The sequence below is a fragment of the Sphaeramia orbicularis genome, chromosome 12 (assembly GCF_902148855.1).
Source record: "Sphaeramia orbicularis chromosome 12, fSphaOr1.1, whole genome shotgun sequence".
In the NCBI taxonomy this organism is placed as follows: Eukaryota; Metazoa; Chordata; class Actinopteri; order Kurtiformes; family Apogonidae; genus Sphaeramia; species Sphaeramia orbicularis.
The window spans coordinates 54,518,853-54,534,551 of NC_043968.1; the positions used below are offsets into that span (position 1 = coordinate 54,518,853).

Below are 15,699 nucleotides of genomic sequence, written 5' to 3' on the forward strand. Positions count from 1 at the left end.
CCATATTCTTCTTCTTTGTCTTTTTCTTAATTTTTTTCCTTTTTCTTCATCTTTTTTCTTTTCCTCTTTTTCACCCTCTTCAGCTTCTTTTTCTTCTTACTCTTCTTCTTCATCGACTTAAAGAACTTCTTTGTCTTCTTTTTCTTCCTCTTCATCTTCTTGAACTACTTCTTTTTCTTCTTTTTCTCCTTGCTCTAACTTCTCCACATTGGATCATTTCACCTTTCAGACTGCTAACTAACTAACTAGAAAAATGGAAAACTGGAAAAATGGAGCTGCTCAGAAAAAAAACTAACTACAAAAAAATTTAACGAGTATTGGGTTCAGTGAATTTCTATGTTTCGTGAGTTTATCTGCATCACTATATATATTAATATCCATTCATTTATTTTTACCAAAGATGAAACTTTGCTTTACATTTGTAGAAATAATGTTTCTAAACTTTATTTTCTGCACACTGATTCTTTTCCTCTTCAAGGCCTCCAACTATATATGCAATCATAACTTTTACATGAACCATATTCAATATTCTGTTCCCTTGGAGCTGTGTTTTACAGATAAAATAAGAACTCTTTTCACTATTATAAAAGTCATTTTCTTCAAACATGTAATTATTAGACGTCCTAAAATTGGAGCCAGTAAAAGGCACTTCGTTAATGAGCAGGATGGCACCACCTCCGCCTCATTTTGTGCCAGAAAAATCCCCCGTTCAGCACCCAGAAAAGGTGGATTTTGATTCTAATGGAGGTATTGGCTTTCTTCCATAAGTACCAGACTTGAGTAGTGCAAATGCCTCCATTGCCCCTTCCTGAGCCGTGGATCCCAAATACTTAAATTCTCACACTTGTTCAGTTTGGACTTCATCCAAGCCCAAAAGTTCAAGGCTTCAGCTCTCAGTCCTCAGGTGAGGAATCACCACAAAAATGCAGATTTAATGGTCTTTCTCCATTCTACATCCTACCCTAACCCTTGCATTTCCATATAAACCCTCATTGATATAAAGGATTCCCCAGACCTCATCTGTACAGTAGAATCATTATATATCGACAGCAAAAACGTCAGTTAGGAAGTTAATTAAAGACATTACCAATTAGAAAGCAAGGTTTTAGAATCCAGACAGACTTAATGATTAGAAAGCACCAGGAGAAGTTAAAGAGCAAACCCATTCATTAGACTCTGCTCTACTGTGGCTGAGTCATTCCTTATGTCAATACAGGTTTAGAGTTTTTACTTACACTTGCAGAAGGAAACTCTTCCTCCTTTATGATATTAACCCTTTATTGGGCAAGTGACTATTTTTGGTCATTTCCACAAACATTAAATATGGGGCCAATCCTGTGCCTCAGTGAGGTCAAGAAGCATGTTGGTTTTTATAAAATTATACACTAATTCAGAGAGATTTTATAGAAATTTGGAAGCTACGAATAGTGAATATGTGTGTTTTTTTGTCAGTTTATGACCGTAAACCAGTTGTTTTATTGCATATGTTTACTTTGTAGCAAGTGCTGCTCAGATGTTTTGTGATAAGAGGAGCGAGACTGTTGTCATGGCAACTGATGAGGAGGTAGATGATGATGTCCAATAACACACTACCATTGAAATTTTGAATTTCAGAGTATGTAAATGAGTGCCCTATAAAGAGTAAATAAAACAAATGTAGACGAAAATAGAACAGTTAAAATGTACATGTCAGTAACAGCAAATGTTGTTGAATGTATCCATTAAGTCAACAGAGGTTATGATATTGAACATTACATGATCATTACGAAAATTAATAATGGAATGACTTAACTTGTCGAGTGATTGAGAGTTTTCCTCCAAATATGATGCATCAGTTCAGCGGTGTCCAATCCTGGTCCTCAAGGGCCGGTGTCCTGCATGTTTTAGATGTTTTCCTCTCCCAACATACCTGACGCTCATTATCAGGCTTCTGCAGAGTTTGATGATACACTTATCATTTGAATCAGGTGTGTTGGAAGAGGGATACATCTAAAACATGCAGGATACCGGCCCTTGAGGACCAGGATTGGGCACCCCTGCATCAAATGTTCCAATCCAACAGTAATAACTAATGACATAGTTACAATCCAGGTTCATGTTTCTGATACTGACTGACAGAAACTGATTAATAGGCATTGACAAAACAACCAACCATATCATAGAAAAGGAATTAAATTACATTAATGATCAACATATCAATTTCCCCTGATGTGGACACATGATTGCTAATGTCTTCAGGATCAAGAGATTCAGATTCAACTGATTAATCCATTTTCTGAACCGCTTAGTCTTTGAAAGGGCCACGGGGGGGGGGTTAAAACCTATCCCAGCTACCGATGGGTCTGTGAGAAGGATGAAGAGTCTTTTTCCACCTCTGCAGTCAATTCATTTTTATTCAGATAGTATTATATATCATGATAAATGATTCTGTCAAGGCACTTCTCAAATGCAGGTTAAGGCCTTAAAAAGACTATGTACAGAGGAAACTCACCAAATCCTCCAGGACCAAGCCCAAGGTGACAGCAGGGAAGAGATGCTCCTTTTATAGAAGGAAAAACCTCCAACAGAACTGGGCTCTGTGGGCAGTGACCATCTGTCTAAACTGGCTGGAGTTAGTGGACAGAGGAGAGAGAAAGGAACAAACAACAGACACAGAGACAACTCAGACACTGGACATGATGAACATGATGGACATGACAGAGTCCAGAACCGAACCCCAGGAACAAAAGGAACAAGAGCAGAGACACCTGGAGGAGAGAGGACAGAGATGGAAAAGCATAAACTAGAAGAAGACACAAAGATAGTGACGAATGAATAGGGATAGAAATCAATAACTCTGGTTCCATTATTGATGTCACTTATTGATTTGATTCCTGGTCGATTCTCTTGTCGATTCTCATTGGATTTAGGCAGGGGTGTCAAACTCATTTTAGTCCAGGGGCCACATTTAGCTACATTTGATCTGCAGTGGGCCGAACCAGTGAAATAATAACATAATAATATATAAATAATGTCAACTCCAAACTTTCCTCTATGTTTTAGAGTGAAACAAGTAAAATTACATTATGAACATGTTTACATCTACAAACTATCCTTTAAAACAATGTGAATAACATGAACAAACTGAATAAATAAGTGCAATTTTAACAATATTATGCTTCAGTGTATCATTTACAGACGTAATATTGTTAAAATTACTCTTACTTCTCTTAAGATATTTCAGGTTATTCACAGTTTTTGCGAAATTATACTTTGTTTTAGTGTAAATACATGAAAATGTTTACATTTAAAAAGAAAAAAAAAAAGGAGTTGTGAGTATTTATAGGTTATTACAATAGTATTTTACTGATCCAACCCACTTTAGATCCTATCGGTCTGAATGTGGAACCAGAACTAAAATGATTGTTCATGTCTTCAGTGTAATTTTTGCATTTTATACATGCATCCAAAGGGCCGGACTGGACCCTTTGGTGGGCCGGATTTGGCCCCCGGGCCGCATGTTTGACACCTGTGGATTAGGGGATAACCTATTGTACAAATGTCTGTGTAGGTTCTCATTTGCCCAAGTCTTGAGAGATGAGAGACAAAACATGTTCAGAAGAGCTAAACTAGTCCATTTGAACTGAGAAGAACTACCAAGAAGTATAGTACAGATGGTTTTGTTTGCATGAACTCTTTAATGTCAAATATGTACTAAAATTTTGCATTTGATTTGAACAAACCTCATAAAGGGTTCTAAAGGTGTAGTTAAAGGAGTGTGAGATCTATCTGCAGCAGCCTCTGAGGGTCGTCATCATCTAAAGGCCCACGTACTTTACACACATAAATAGGTCCATCCTTTTCAAACCTTGTCAAATGTCACTGCATTTATACTTCCATGCATCCATTGCATTAGAATGAGCTTCACCAGTCAGTCCACAAGAGGGCACTGCTCTGAATTAACATATTAGCCAAATACCAAAAAGAAGAGTAGAATTTTTTGAAAGAAAGTCAAGAATAACAAACATGGTGATGACAGAGGAAGTGTTGCTAATGTTGATATTGAAAATGTCGGCAGTTAATCATCAACTCACGTAGTCACTTTTTGAAAAGTTCCATTATTTCTGGAAATTACTGTCTTAAAATCTCAACACCGTCCCCCAAGATTTTCAGTGGCACTGCTTCATTTCCTCCATTTGGGTTTTCATCCACAAGCTTCCAGAGGATGGACAGAAATACACACATAATGAACGCAGACGATGGACAGAACGCTGGAATGTGTATGTGCGTTTATTTAACGTTGAGCATAAATTGGCCTTTAATGTAATTCTAGGGCATGGAGATTATTCATAAACAATAGTAAAGCGGGTTGGCACAGTGAAATGTCACTAACATTAACAGTATCAATAGAACCCAGAGGAGTTTGATGTTAGCTGCTTCAACAGAGGGTGCTTTGCTGCATGCTCCGCCTCCAGAGTCACTGCCCCCTTCACTACACAGCCAATCAAAGACATTCCATTGGCGCAGTTTAACTGAATGCTGTGGTTAAATGTTTCTGCATGTTGGAAGTATTTCCTCCTTTCGCCCAAATACCCCTAGTGTCATCTTTCGTGGTGAAATACAACCATACTTTAACGGCTTCTGAACCAAAATATGGAAATGACGTGACGCATTTCATGTGATGACATCACAGAACCAATTAGTGGAATCGTTAAGCAAACAAACTAACAATTCCAAAGAACTGAGCAACTGGGAACCGGTTCTTGATTCCCATCCTCACAAATAATCATGATGTGTATAATATATGGAAAGAGACAATGATGAGAGTAAGCAAAATAGGTGATTTTGTGTCCAGTTTTCCCGTGTATTTCTGCAGAGCATTTACATTCACAGTGTCCTCAGGGATCCTCCTCGTCTCAGATCTCACCATAGGTCATAATCTGTTTCCCAGTGCAAGACCTGCCTCCCATCAAACTGTCTCCAAGGGAAAAGATGAAAATTAAATAGAACATCTGTTATCCTAAAACTTCCCTGCTATGTATCGCCACCGTCTCCGCGGAGCGCGCCGTTGTCTCTGAGTTCAGAGAGGAGGCGCTGATGGGACGGCGCCGGCTGGCTGCCGTCCGCCCACACCACCTCCTCAGTATTCAACATGAGCCTCTTTGCTTAATGAAGGAAGAGGAAGCACATTGCATAGAGTGAACCAAGCCACCTCAATTAAAACTTCAAACAACCCCCACACAAGCGTGACGACAAAGCTGAATATATGATTGAGGACAGTTGTATATTCTGTCTTTTTTTTTTCACTGTGACTCAGACAATGAGGGAAGAGAAGAATATTTTTCCAATAAGACTGATGTAGAAGCCATGGAAAAGTGTAAAACCTATATTTTTAGTCTCATGACTGCACAACAGGACTATATATATATATATATATATATATATATATATATATATATATATATATTCTTTTTTTTTTTTATTACAGTCATGAATGAACAACAGATAAACCCATGTTTGCAGTGCACAGATAAGCATACTCAGACAGATAAGCCTGCATCAGTGGTTTTTAACTGGACTCACTTTAGAAACACATTTTCCAAAGTTTATCAAAAAGCTGACATTTAAGGAGTCCAAACTGACCACAATAAAACATGCTACAACACATATTTTCTTCACTGCATTCAAAGCATATCACTCTAAAAATAAACTGAGTGACTGCTACAAATGTGCACAAAAAATGAGTAAAGTTAATGAAATCACACACAGACTCCATTAAGTAAAAGTGTGTTTCAGTTCTAAATAACATTCACTTTGGTTTCAGTATCTTTTTAATGCCAGTGTTTGTAAATCCATATTTAACAAACTCATGTCCATATAGAGAGCTGAACCCCGCCCCTTTGTGCCATCATGGAGTCGTCATCTGTCCTAACTATATTCAGATTCTGAAAATGTCTCTGCATCTTCAATATGACCAGATTTGTAGTGACTTTCACCTCTTTAATAGTTGTTTTCACATCATTGTAGAAGAACAAGATGGAATATGCTGAGGTTACAATTGTTTTATGGTTGGTGGTGTGTACCTCTTCACAAAACACTCTATCAATAATAATAATAATCATCGTCATCATTCAAATTTGTCAAATTTCTATAGTGAAAAGAAAGTCATAGGATAAAAATACTAAATATGAAACAAAACATTATCATCATTAGAAAACAGTTATTTTTGATGTTAACAACAACAGTATATATGCAACATATGTAACTTACAGTAAAGCAGAATGTATATGTTTTAGAATCAACACTTAGTCAGTTGTTCCAGGTTTGATCCCAACTCCCTCTGGGTATTTCATCCAAAAACATGAACTTGAATATGTTAACTGTCCAATCTAAATCGCCCATGTGTGTGAATGTGAGAGTGAATGGTTGTTCATCTCTACATGTCAGCCCTCTGATGAACTGCTACTTGATGGTATCTCCATGAAACTCTAGAGCACGGGTGTCCAATCCTGGTCCTCGAGGGTTGGTATCCTGCATGTTTTAGATGTATCCCTCTTTCAACACACCTGATTCAAATGATAAGCCCATCCTCAAGCTCTGCAGAAGCCTGATAATGACCGTCAGGTGTGCCGGAAGAGGGAAAAATATAAAACATCCAGGATACCAGCCCTCGATGACCAGGATTGGACACCCCTGGTCTAGAGGTTAAGCCATTTGGAAAATGAATGAATTGGTTAAAAAAAATAAGATGGCTTCTGAATATCTCTGACTTTGATGCCGATGTTTAATGTCATTTTATTTTCAGACCAATATGACCTATATGATATGACACATGGTGCAATACTGTCACAGGCAGAGCATATTCTTCTCTTGTTGGTGACAGTATATATTATTTTCTGTTGTCATGTGTGTAACGTGTCAGTGTATGTATGGTTTGTTTTGCAGCTGCAGGCAACACTATGAGCTCAAGACAAATCTGAATCTGATGACACTTTGATTTGGAATGAGATGTTTTCATTTAACAGCTACAGCAGATATAATAGCAGGTTAACCAACAACACGTTTATTTATTTATTTATTTTTATTTGCACATCATAAACCACCAAGAGAAAAAAAAACAAACTAGAAGCACTCAGAGAGCACAGACCTCCGCTAAGGCAGATCAGTGCCCCAAATTTGGATGAAAATTTCAGGAAATGTTGATAATGGCACAAGGAACAAATGATTAAATTTTGGTGGTGATCGGGGGGCCATGATCTGCCTTGGCGGAGGTCTGCGCTCTATGAGTGCTTTCTAGAAAAGACAGTGCAGACCTCCCCCAAGGCAGATCAGTGCCCCCCCCGATCACCACCAAAATGTAATCATTTGTTCCTTGTGCCAGTATCAACACTTCCTGAAATTTTCATCCAAATCCGTCCATAACTTCTTGAGTTATCTTGCACATAAACAGACAAACAGACAAACCAATGCTGACAAAAACATGACCTCCTTGGCAGAGGTAACAAAAGAACAACATTCAAACGAGTAACATCATTGTGCAGGAGAGGATCGAAGCCAAAAAAGGCTTATGTGAATACCTCCCTGGAAATAAACAATACACAGGAAAAAAAAAAAAAACAAAAAACAAAAAATTCCAAATACGATATAACTGAAATAATAATCTAAAGTAAAAAATCAAATTAGAAATCATCAAATACAAATCAAATGATATACAGCCTTACTTTTTTCATGAATTAGAGTCCTTTTCAGATCCTTTTTAAATAATGATAATGAATAATGATTGAAGTTCAGGTCGGAGATTATTATTCATTCATTATTCAAATAGAAGTTAAGATATTGGTGTTAAAAAATACTTTGGTAAAAACAGAGGTGCTGATTTAACTTCTTTCTACAAATAAAAGTGAAAAATTCCTACACAACAATACTGAACCTCCCTCATCTGTTTTTGTTTTTTATTATTATTATTATTATTATTATTACATCATTACATCTTTACATTGTGTCTTTCTTTGTATGTAAGTAAAACCTTATCTTTTAAACACATAGTTACAAAGTGCTGTTCACATATAAAAAATGATATAAAATAAAAGAAAATCAACCAACTGGGAAGAAATGACAGTGAACACACATGATAAAACTACAAAACACAAGGACAAAGTAAACACTCCAGCAGACATCCATGACTGTCGCAGCTGTCGAGGTTGAAATTGGTGCTGATATTCTAAAGGTGACCTAAAAATAATGAAGAACCTTCCTCAAATGCATTAGAATTACACTAACAAGCCCGTTTTAGAAATGTAAAAGGTAGAAAGTACAGATATTTGTGTTAAATGTAAGGAGTATAAGTAAAAAGTTATCAGAAGTAAAGAAAAATGAGTATTTGTACTTTGTTACTTCTGGAAATAAGCGGCACATGTAGTACTAACCCTTGGCGGCAGCACTAGTTTGGTCTTTTTCGGGACACATGAACCCATATCAACATGGCTCCCTACCTTGTGAGGAAATAATAAAACCTAAATCCTGTTGCTTAATTATTCAGGAGGCGACTGCGTTTATTTATGTCCAGTATTTATGTCATTTATTTGCTTTTTTGTGGGATAAAACCCAGAGCGCATGGAAGGTTATTACCTCCATCGACGTGGGCCGGCTGCCAAAGCGTCATCCTGCTGAGAAATCTCCGCTGTTTCAATAAGTTTCCCAAACAGTAATTGCTTTTGCAGAACACGGCGAGATAACAGTGTGAGCTCCCTGAGCATGAGGAGCTTCCCCAGAAGACGGTCTGCTCCACAGTATCTGTCTGAGCTCTGCTGGCCATACGCCTAATTAAAGGTCAGTTAGTTAGCTGGGTGCCACGGAAGCATAAATGCATTTAAGGGGAATGCCACTCAAAAGATAAAGTCAGTTGGAGATTATGGAGATCGGACGCCTGTACGGAACGCTAGCGTCACTCTTCGTGAAGCATAATCAGCTCCAGACCTTTCATCAGTCACAGCGGTTAGTTAGTGTCTGACATGTGGATCCAGAGTTTCAGATGAAATAATACATGAGTGTCAAACATACGGCCCGCAGGCCAAAACCAGTGGACAAAGGGTCCAATCCTGCCCACTGATGAATGGGTACAATTATGAATGCATGAATGAATTTATTTTTGGTTTTACATCAACCATTGTACTCAGTACATTAATCATAATAAACATAAAAACCAAAAAAGGAATAGGCTAGAGGCAAAAGCTTATTTTTTTGCCTATCCTTTTCAACTAATACACTTCTTACATCAGGGGTGTCAAAGTCATTTTAGTTCACAGGCCACATTCAGCCAAATTTGATCTGATTTAAAAAAAAAAAAAAAATTATACATACACACACACACACATACATATATATATATATATATATATATATACATACATATATATATATATATATATATATATATATATATATATATATATACATATATATACACATATATACACATTTAAAATTATTACAGTATTTTAGGCTACTTTATAATTCGTGAAGTGTGTTTTTTTTATTTATTTTTTTTTATAATCTGAAACTGTGGTGAGCAAAGCACCAATATTTCGTTTGATAAAGTACTGATGGTGCATTTATTTAATGACAATAAAGCAAGTCTGAAGTGGGCTGGACCAGTGAAATAACAACATAATAATATGTAAATAATGTCAACTCCAAACTTTCCTCTATGTTTTGGAGTGAAAAAAGTAAAATTACATACAAACTATCCTTTAAAACAATGTGAATAACATAAACAAATTAAAATTTCTTAAGAAAAATAACTGCAGTTTTAACAACCTTATGCTTTAGTTTATAATTTACATATGTGCATTACAACTTACAGATCATAGTGGATCTACAAATGCATGAAACATTTAATAACAGATGTTAAAATTGCACTTAAATCTCTTAAGACAGTTCAGGTTGTTCACATTTGTTCAGGTTATTCGTGTTATTTGTGAAATGCTAGTTTGTTTTATTGTAAATACAGTAAAATTACATGAAAATGTCTACATTTACAAATAATCCCTTCACAAAAAAATGTGAATAACATGAACAAATATGAACAACCTGAAACATCTTGTGTAAAACTAGTGGAATTTTAACAATATTCTGCCTGTTACTAAATGTTTTGAGCCTTTTCAAATCCACTGTGATATGTACGTTGTAATACACATGTGCAATGATGAACTGAGACATAATATTGTAAAAGTTGCTTTTATATTTCATGTTGTTCAAAATTTTTAACCCTTTATTGGGCAAGTGGCTATTTTTGGTAATTTCCACATACATTACAAGACAGTGATAGCGACAGTTCCAGTGAGGACAGTGAGTCAGGAATCTCAGGTCCAATGTGGTCTACAGGGTCTGTAAGGTCCACCTCTGCATGAACAGTGAGTGTACCTGCTTTGTTAGGTACCATGACATAATGGTACTAATGTAAGGAATGATGTTCACAGGGATAATGTGGGTGTGGACAGGTGTCTAGAACAGCACTTATGTCATTGTAATGCTTTAAAACTGATGTTCTAATGTTCTAAAATACATCCTACCTGTGTTTTCTTGTATTTTTTTTTTTTTATATATATAATTCATGATTTTTTTAAAAAATGTTTAATTTTTTATTTTTTGCCACTTATGGGCAAGGAACCAAATATGGTAACTTCATTGACCTTGATTTTCTACATGACAATAAAACATTTTTTTTTTTAAATTTCACAAAAGCAATAAAGTCTTATCATGTCCTCCAATAACACACTAAGGTTAACATTTGGAATTTCAGAGTATTTCTATGAGTGACCTGTAAAGGGTTAAAGGAGAGGTTGAAGATGTATTTTTTCGCTCTAAAACATAGAGAAAAGTTTGGATTTGACATTATTTATAGGTTATTCTGTTCTTATTTTACTGGTCTGGCCCACTTCAGATCATATTGGACTGAACGTAAAACTGAATGTAAAAGAGTTTGACACCCCTGAAATAATATGTTGTAAATATGTTGTTTGTGATTCTGTGTTTCCCTTAGTGAACATGACCTGGGCGAGGACGACATCTACGACTGCGTACCCTGTGAGGATGATGGCGATGATATCTACGAGGACATCATCAAGGTGGAAGTACGACAACCCATGGTGAGTGATGAGTCTAAACAGTACCAGCACACTTCAGTATTCTATCATATTCACTAAAACACTGTACTGGTCCTATTGGTTTGATTGCATTGCAGTTTTTATTCATATGACGATGTGTTCATTCCTTGATCCCATTATCACAATACAATGACTAGAAAATATACTTTGATATGCATTTTATCACCATATTCTTGTCAGTAAACTGCCTGAGTTACAATAGTTGCTTTTCCATTGACCCCCAAATTGTGCAAATATAACTTGCGCATAAAAATTGACCTAACAGAAAAACGACAGTTTCGCCAAAAGTCTCATTTTTTGATTAAAAGTTTTTGCACTGGCAAGAGGTGGTTTGTCGGGCGTAGCGCAAATGGTATATCACGCAAAACTGCAATGGAAAGACCTTTTTTCACAACTAGAGTCAGGTGAATTAAAAAAACGGATGTTGACGTACGTTACAACAAGCGAAGAAGAAGAAGAAGAAACATGTCGTGGTATGTGTGGACACACCAGGAAACCCGATCATTCTTTTATTTAGTATGAGATAGAGGGGTCATATATAATAATAATAATGAATATATCTGTAAATCGACACCATATTTACGTTCGTTGCCATGTTTATGGAATGACTTCTCGCATCATCTCGCGATAATTAATAAACAAATCATCGCATTTGTGATTGAATGGAAAAACCGACATTACGCACTTCTGTTTTTTCGACATTTAGTAAATATTAGTAAAGTTTTGCGCAGATGTCCAATGGAAAAGCAACTAATGGCGGCCATTTTTTATTTGCTTTACTGTTTTTCTTGATTTTATAATATATACAGTTCTGTCTAAAAGTCTTATTCCACCATTATCTATGTTTCAAATGAGCATATGTATTTATTTTTCATTCTCTTTTCTTCAGTTACTACAATAAAACAGGGGAAATATGTGCAAAACCTATAAAGACACACAAAAAACTGAACTATATGTGTGGTAGAGGTTAAAGTCAGTATTTAGTTTGACCTCTGACCCTATGACAAGAAGCAGCACAAACAGTTAGAAACATGTGTTGAATGAAACCTGGTATAAAATATCAGAAAATTAATGCAATAAATGTCATATTATCTGAACAAAAGGGTTAAAGACATTTGTCCCATACAATTGGATCTTAATACAGAGACTGTGAGATCATTAGAACTTTACTAAACCAACAAACCTAATGTTGGACCAAGACGTTTACACAGAACTGTACATAACTTCATTATTTACAAACATTCTGGTGATATAAAAGTGTGGAACTTTTTTGACATGTCACCTTTATTTGGAATATTATTTTTCTTTGACCTTAAATCCACTTTTCTAAACAGTTGCAAGAAAAATGTCTTCTCTAACCTTTCAAACCATCTCACTTTTTTATTTAAAAATTAAGAAAAAATATGTAAATTGATATGTCTATACACAGCAAAGGTGTAAAGCCTGAAATTCTACAAATATATAGACAAAAGTATTGGGACACCTTGAATTCTGGTGGTACTTTGCTAACATGAGGCTGAGATTCATGAGTTATAAATGAATCTAATTGTAATAAATATATAAATATTATACACACACACACACACACACACACACACACACACACACACACATATATATATATATATATATATATATATATATATATATATATATATATATATATATATATATTATTATTATTATTATTTAATTCATTTTACTCAACATGATTTTTATTTTATTTATTTTTTTTATATGGTAATTGTTTGAATGTTCTACCTCTAGTTTTCTGAAAAAAAATAGTAAAGGTTTCACCATAAATAATAATTTTAAACAAGTAACTGTCTGGTTTCTTTAGCTGTCACTAAGAAATAAAAACTCACTCTTTACACATAAAAATAACTAAAATAAATACTGATTTTGAGATAAGAAAAAAAAATAAGATAAGATATTTTATTGGTCCCACAGTGGGGAAATTTGCAACATCAATTGACATTTTTATCATGATAATATTTCATTGAGTCCTACAGGATAAAAATGTGATGTTTCCCAGTATTTTTGTCCATGTAGAGTATGGGTCTTACATATCTAAATCTGATTTTGTGAAACATAAGGGCAATATTTATTTCTGATTGGTTTAATTGCATTCCCTTTATCTAGGTTTTGGAATCATATGGCAATCCACCCGTTTTAGATCATATTTAGGTGCAAAAACTGTAATTTCCAAAGAGGTTACAAACTTTTTCTTGTGACTTCATCTATCATTTTGTATCTAAATTAAAAATCTAATAAAGCATCTTATCTCTAACCAGAGGCCATGCAATAAACTTGTACTGTTGACAGGAAATACATCCTCCTTCCAACTCTCAGCCGACGTGATAGTATTAATCTGTGGTGCGTTTGGGCAGAGGCTGCAGTATCTGCTTTGTTGTATCCGATGTGTGTTTGATAACTGCTGATAAAGCCTCCTTCTGACTTTCCTTGCTTTGCTTTGCCTTCCTCACGCTGCAGATCAGATACATGCAGGTGAGTGCCGCTGTGCTCGTGACTCACCCCGACCTGTCAAATAACTCCTCTGTCGCTTCATTAAAACCATCCCAGGAGAGTACCCATCCTTTTAGACTAGCGATCCCTGCTAAAGGGGGCAAAGGAGACCCCAGCTGGTCCACAGTCTGACTCAGGCCTCAGTGGAGCCTCTGGTGACTTCAGTGTTAAGTGACATCAGCCACACCACGACCAGATGCTACAAAACGATAGGGAAATAAGCATTATAGTTTTGGCTGTGGGCCCTGATTCTGATTGGGTGATTATATGCTGGATGAAGGCCTGGACCAGACATGTAGTGCATTGTTGCTCCCAGTTTTTGCATTATCAGCTCAAGCTGTCTGCATTCAAATGTGTTTTATGCGACTTAATGAGTTACTGTGTCTCCAGTCCTTATGTTACTGCAGCAAAATCTGCAACTAAAAGCTCTATGTTTTGTTTCTTAGCAGTGACTATGTTTACATTCGCAGGAATATTCCACCATTGCTCAAAATATGGTAATATTCCTAACTTGACGTATCATGTAAACAGCATATTGAATTAGACCTCATTCCTAATGTAGCATTTTGCGAAGACAACACTGGATATGCTGTTATTATTCAGGCTTTACAAGACTTTTCCTTGATTATGTATACTCACTGAATTCAGAATATTCAGTTTACAATTAACTATATTTTTTTTCTTTGCAACCAGTTCTGTGCAAAGTACACAAACTCATCTAGTAAACATTTTTACAGACAGCAGCAGAAATATACGGCCAAAAGAAAAGGGAGAAACAGACTTAAAAATCTTGGACATCAGCGGGTTTTGGATAAACGCAAATATCACAAAGGGAAACATTTCAACAAAGTTGTTTTAAAAAAAGAGGTCAAAGTGATACAAGCAACTCCAGACATGATAATAGAGACATGTTATATGGAACTTACCCGGCGATTTTACCTTAATCAGTCAAAACAGAAGTATTAGCAGATTACATTAGCCATACAAACAGTGTATTAGGACTGCTGTCTCTTCTGGAAATCAAGCAAAAATGGGAATACTTTGCCTGTAAATGTAGTCACTGTCATTTGACTAATTCTTTTGTTTTTGCCCATTAGAAAATTAACATACATAGACATTAGAGCCAATAACTATCACAGAAATATTGCTAGTTTTGCTAGTGGCAAATGTACTTTCCAGTGTTGGCTAATATGAAAAGTTCTTGCAGTGCGTAGAATGTACAAATTAAAATAATGAATAGTGATTACGGTAGCAGATACCAGACGAAGTGAGATGTGTCTTTTGTCTGTATGCACGAACGGCACTACATCATCAGCATATACAGTACAGTGAGATTTTCACACCACTGCATACAAAGACTCATTAGCCCATTTGTTCTCACACATCTCCTTGTTCCAGACCTCATGAAGTGCAAGATCATGTCAAATTTGAGCTAAAAATATTGTTCAAGGTTCTTGCATGTGTTCAGATTTAAGATTTGTGTCGGTTAATGTTAGCCCTTACATCCTGTTTGCATGTTAGAAATGCTGTAATTTAACTGTCCTGACAGATTATTTGTGTTCTCCTGATAGAAAATGGGTATGACAGAAGACGACAAGCGGAACTGCTGTTTAGTAGAGATCCAGGAAACTGAGGCCAAGTACTACAAGACCCTAGAGGATATCGAGAAGGTGGGTATCTACACGTGTACCTGAATGTTGACACATACATGTAAGCATGAGTTTCGTTTTGTCGCTTCTTCTTCGTTGGTGTGTCAGGCTTTTGGGCTGGGTCACAGCATGGAAATGTCAGTTATTGGCAGATTTACTAGGGAGCACAAATGTCACAGGAGCTGATCAATACAGTTATTATTGGCTCTTCACCACAGGAGACCGCCATCCCCGGGGCTTTTAGGAGTAAACACACATCACAGACAGAGGGACACAAACAGGAACACATTCAAAGACAAATCAGAAAGGGAAAGCAGGGATGGAGACCTCATTTCCTGATGAAGTAATATGTTCATATGATAATGAGAATAGTATTCATT

At 36.0% G+C, this 15,699-nt stretch overlaps 1 protein-coding gene across 11 annotated transcripts in view; it reads left to right on the plus strand.

The window, feature by feature from the left end:
• vav2 (vav 2 guanine nucleotide exchange factor) overlaps positions 1-15,699 on the plus strand; it is a 420,418-nt gene that overhangs the window by 323,343 nt on the left and 81,376 nt on the right. For 7 of the 11 annotated variants that reach the window (XM_030149393.1, XM_030149398.1, XM_030149402.1 and 4 more), the window contains exons 5-7: positions 11,021-11,126; positions 13,638-13,652; positions 15,242-15,340. In XM_030149393.1, the coding sequence (XP_030005253.1) occupies positions 11,021-11,126; positions 13,638-13,652; positions 15,242-15,340 (220 nt within the window). The remainder of the gene's footprint in view (positions 1-11,020; positions 11,127-13,637; positions 13,653-15,241; positions 15,341-15,699) is intronic. The other 4 variants (XM_030149396.1, XM_030149403.1, XM_030149404.1 and 1 more) reach the window with 1 other exon arrangement.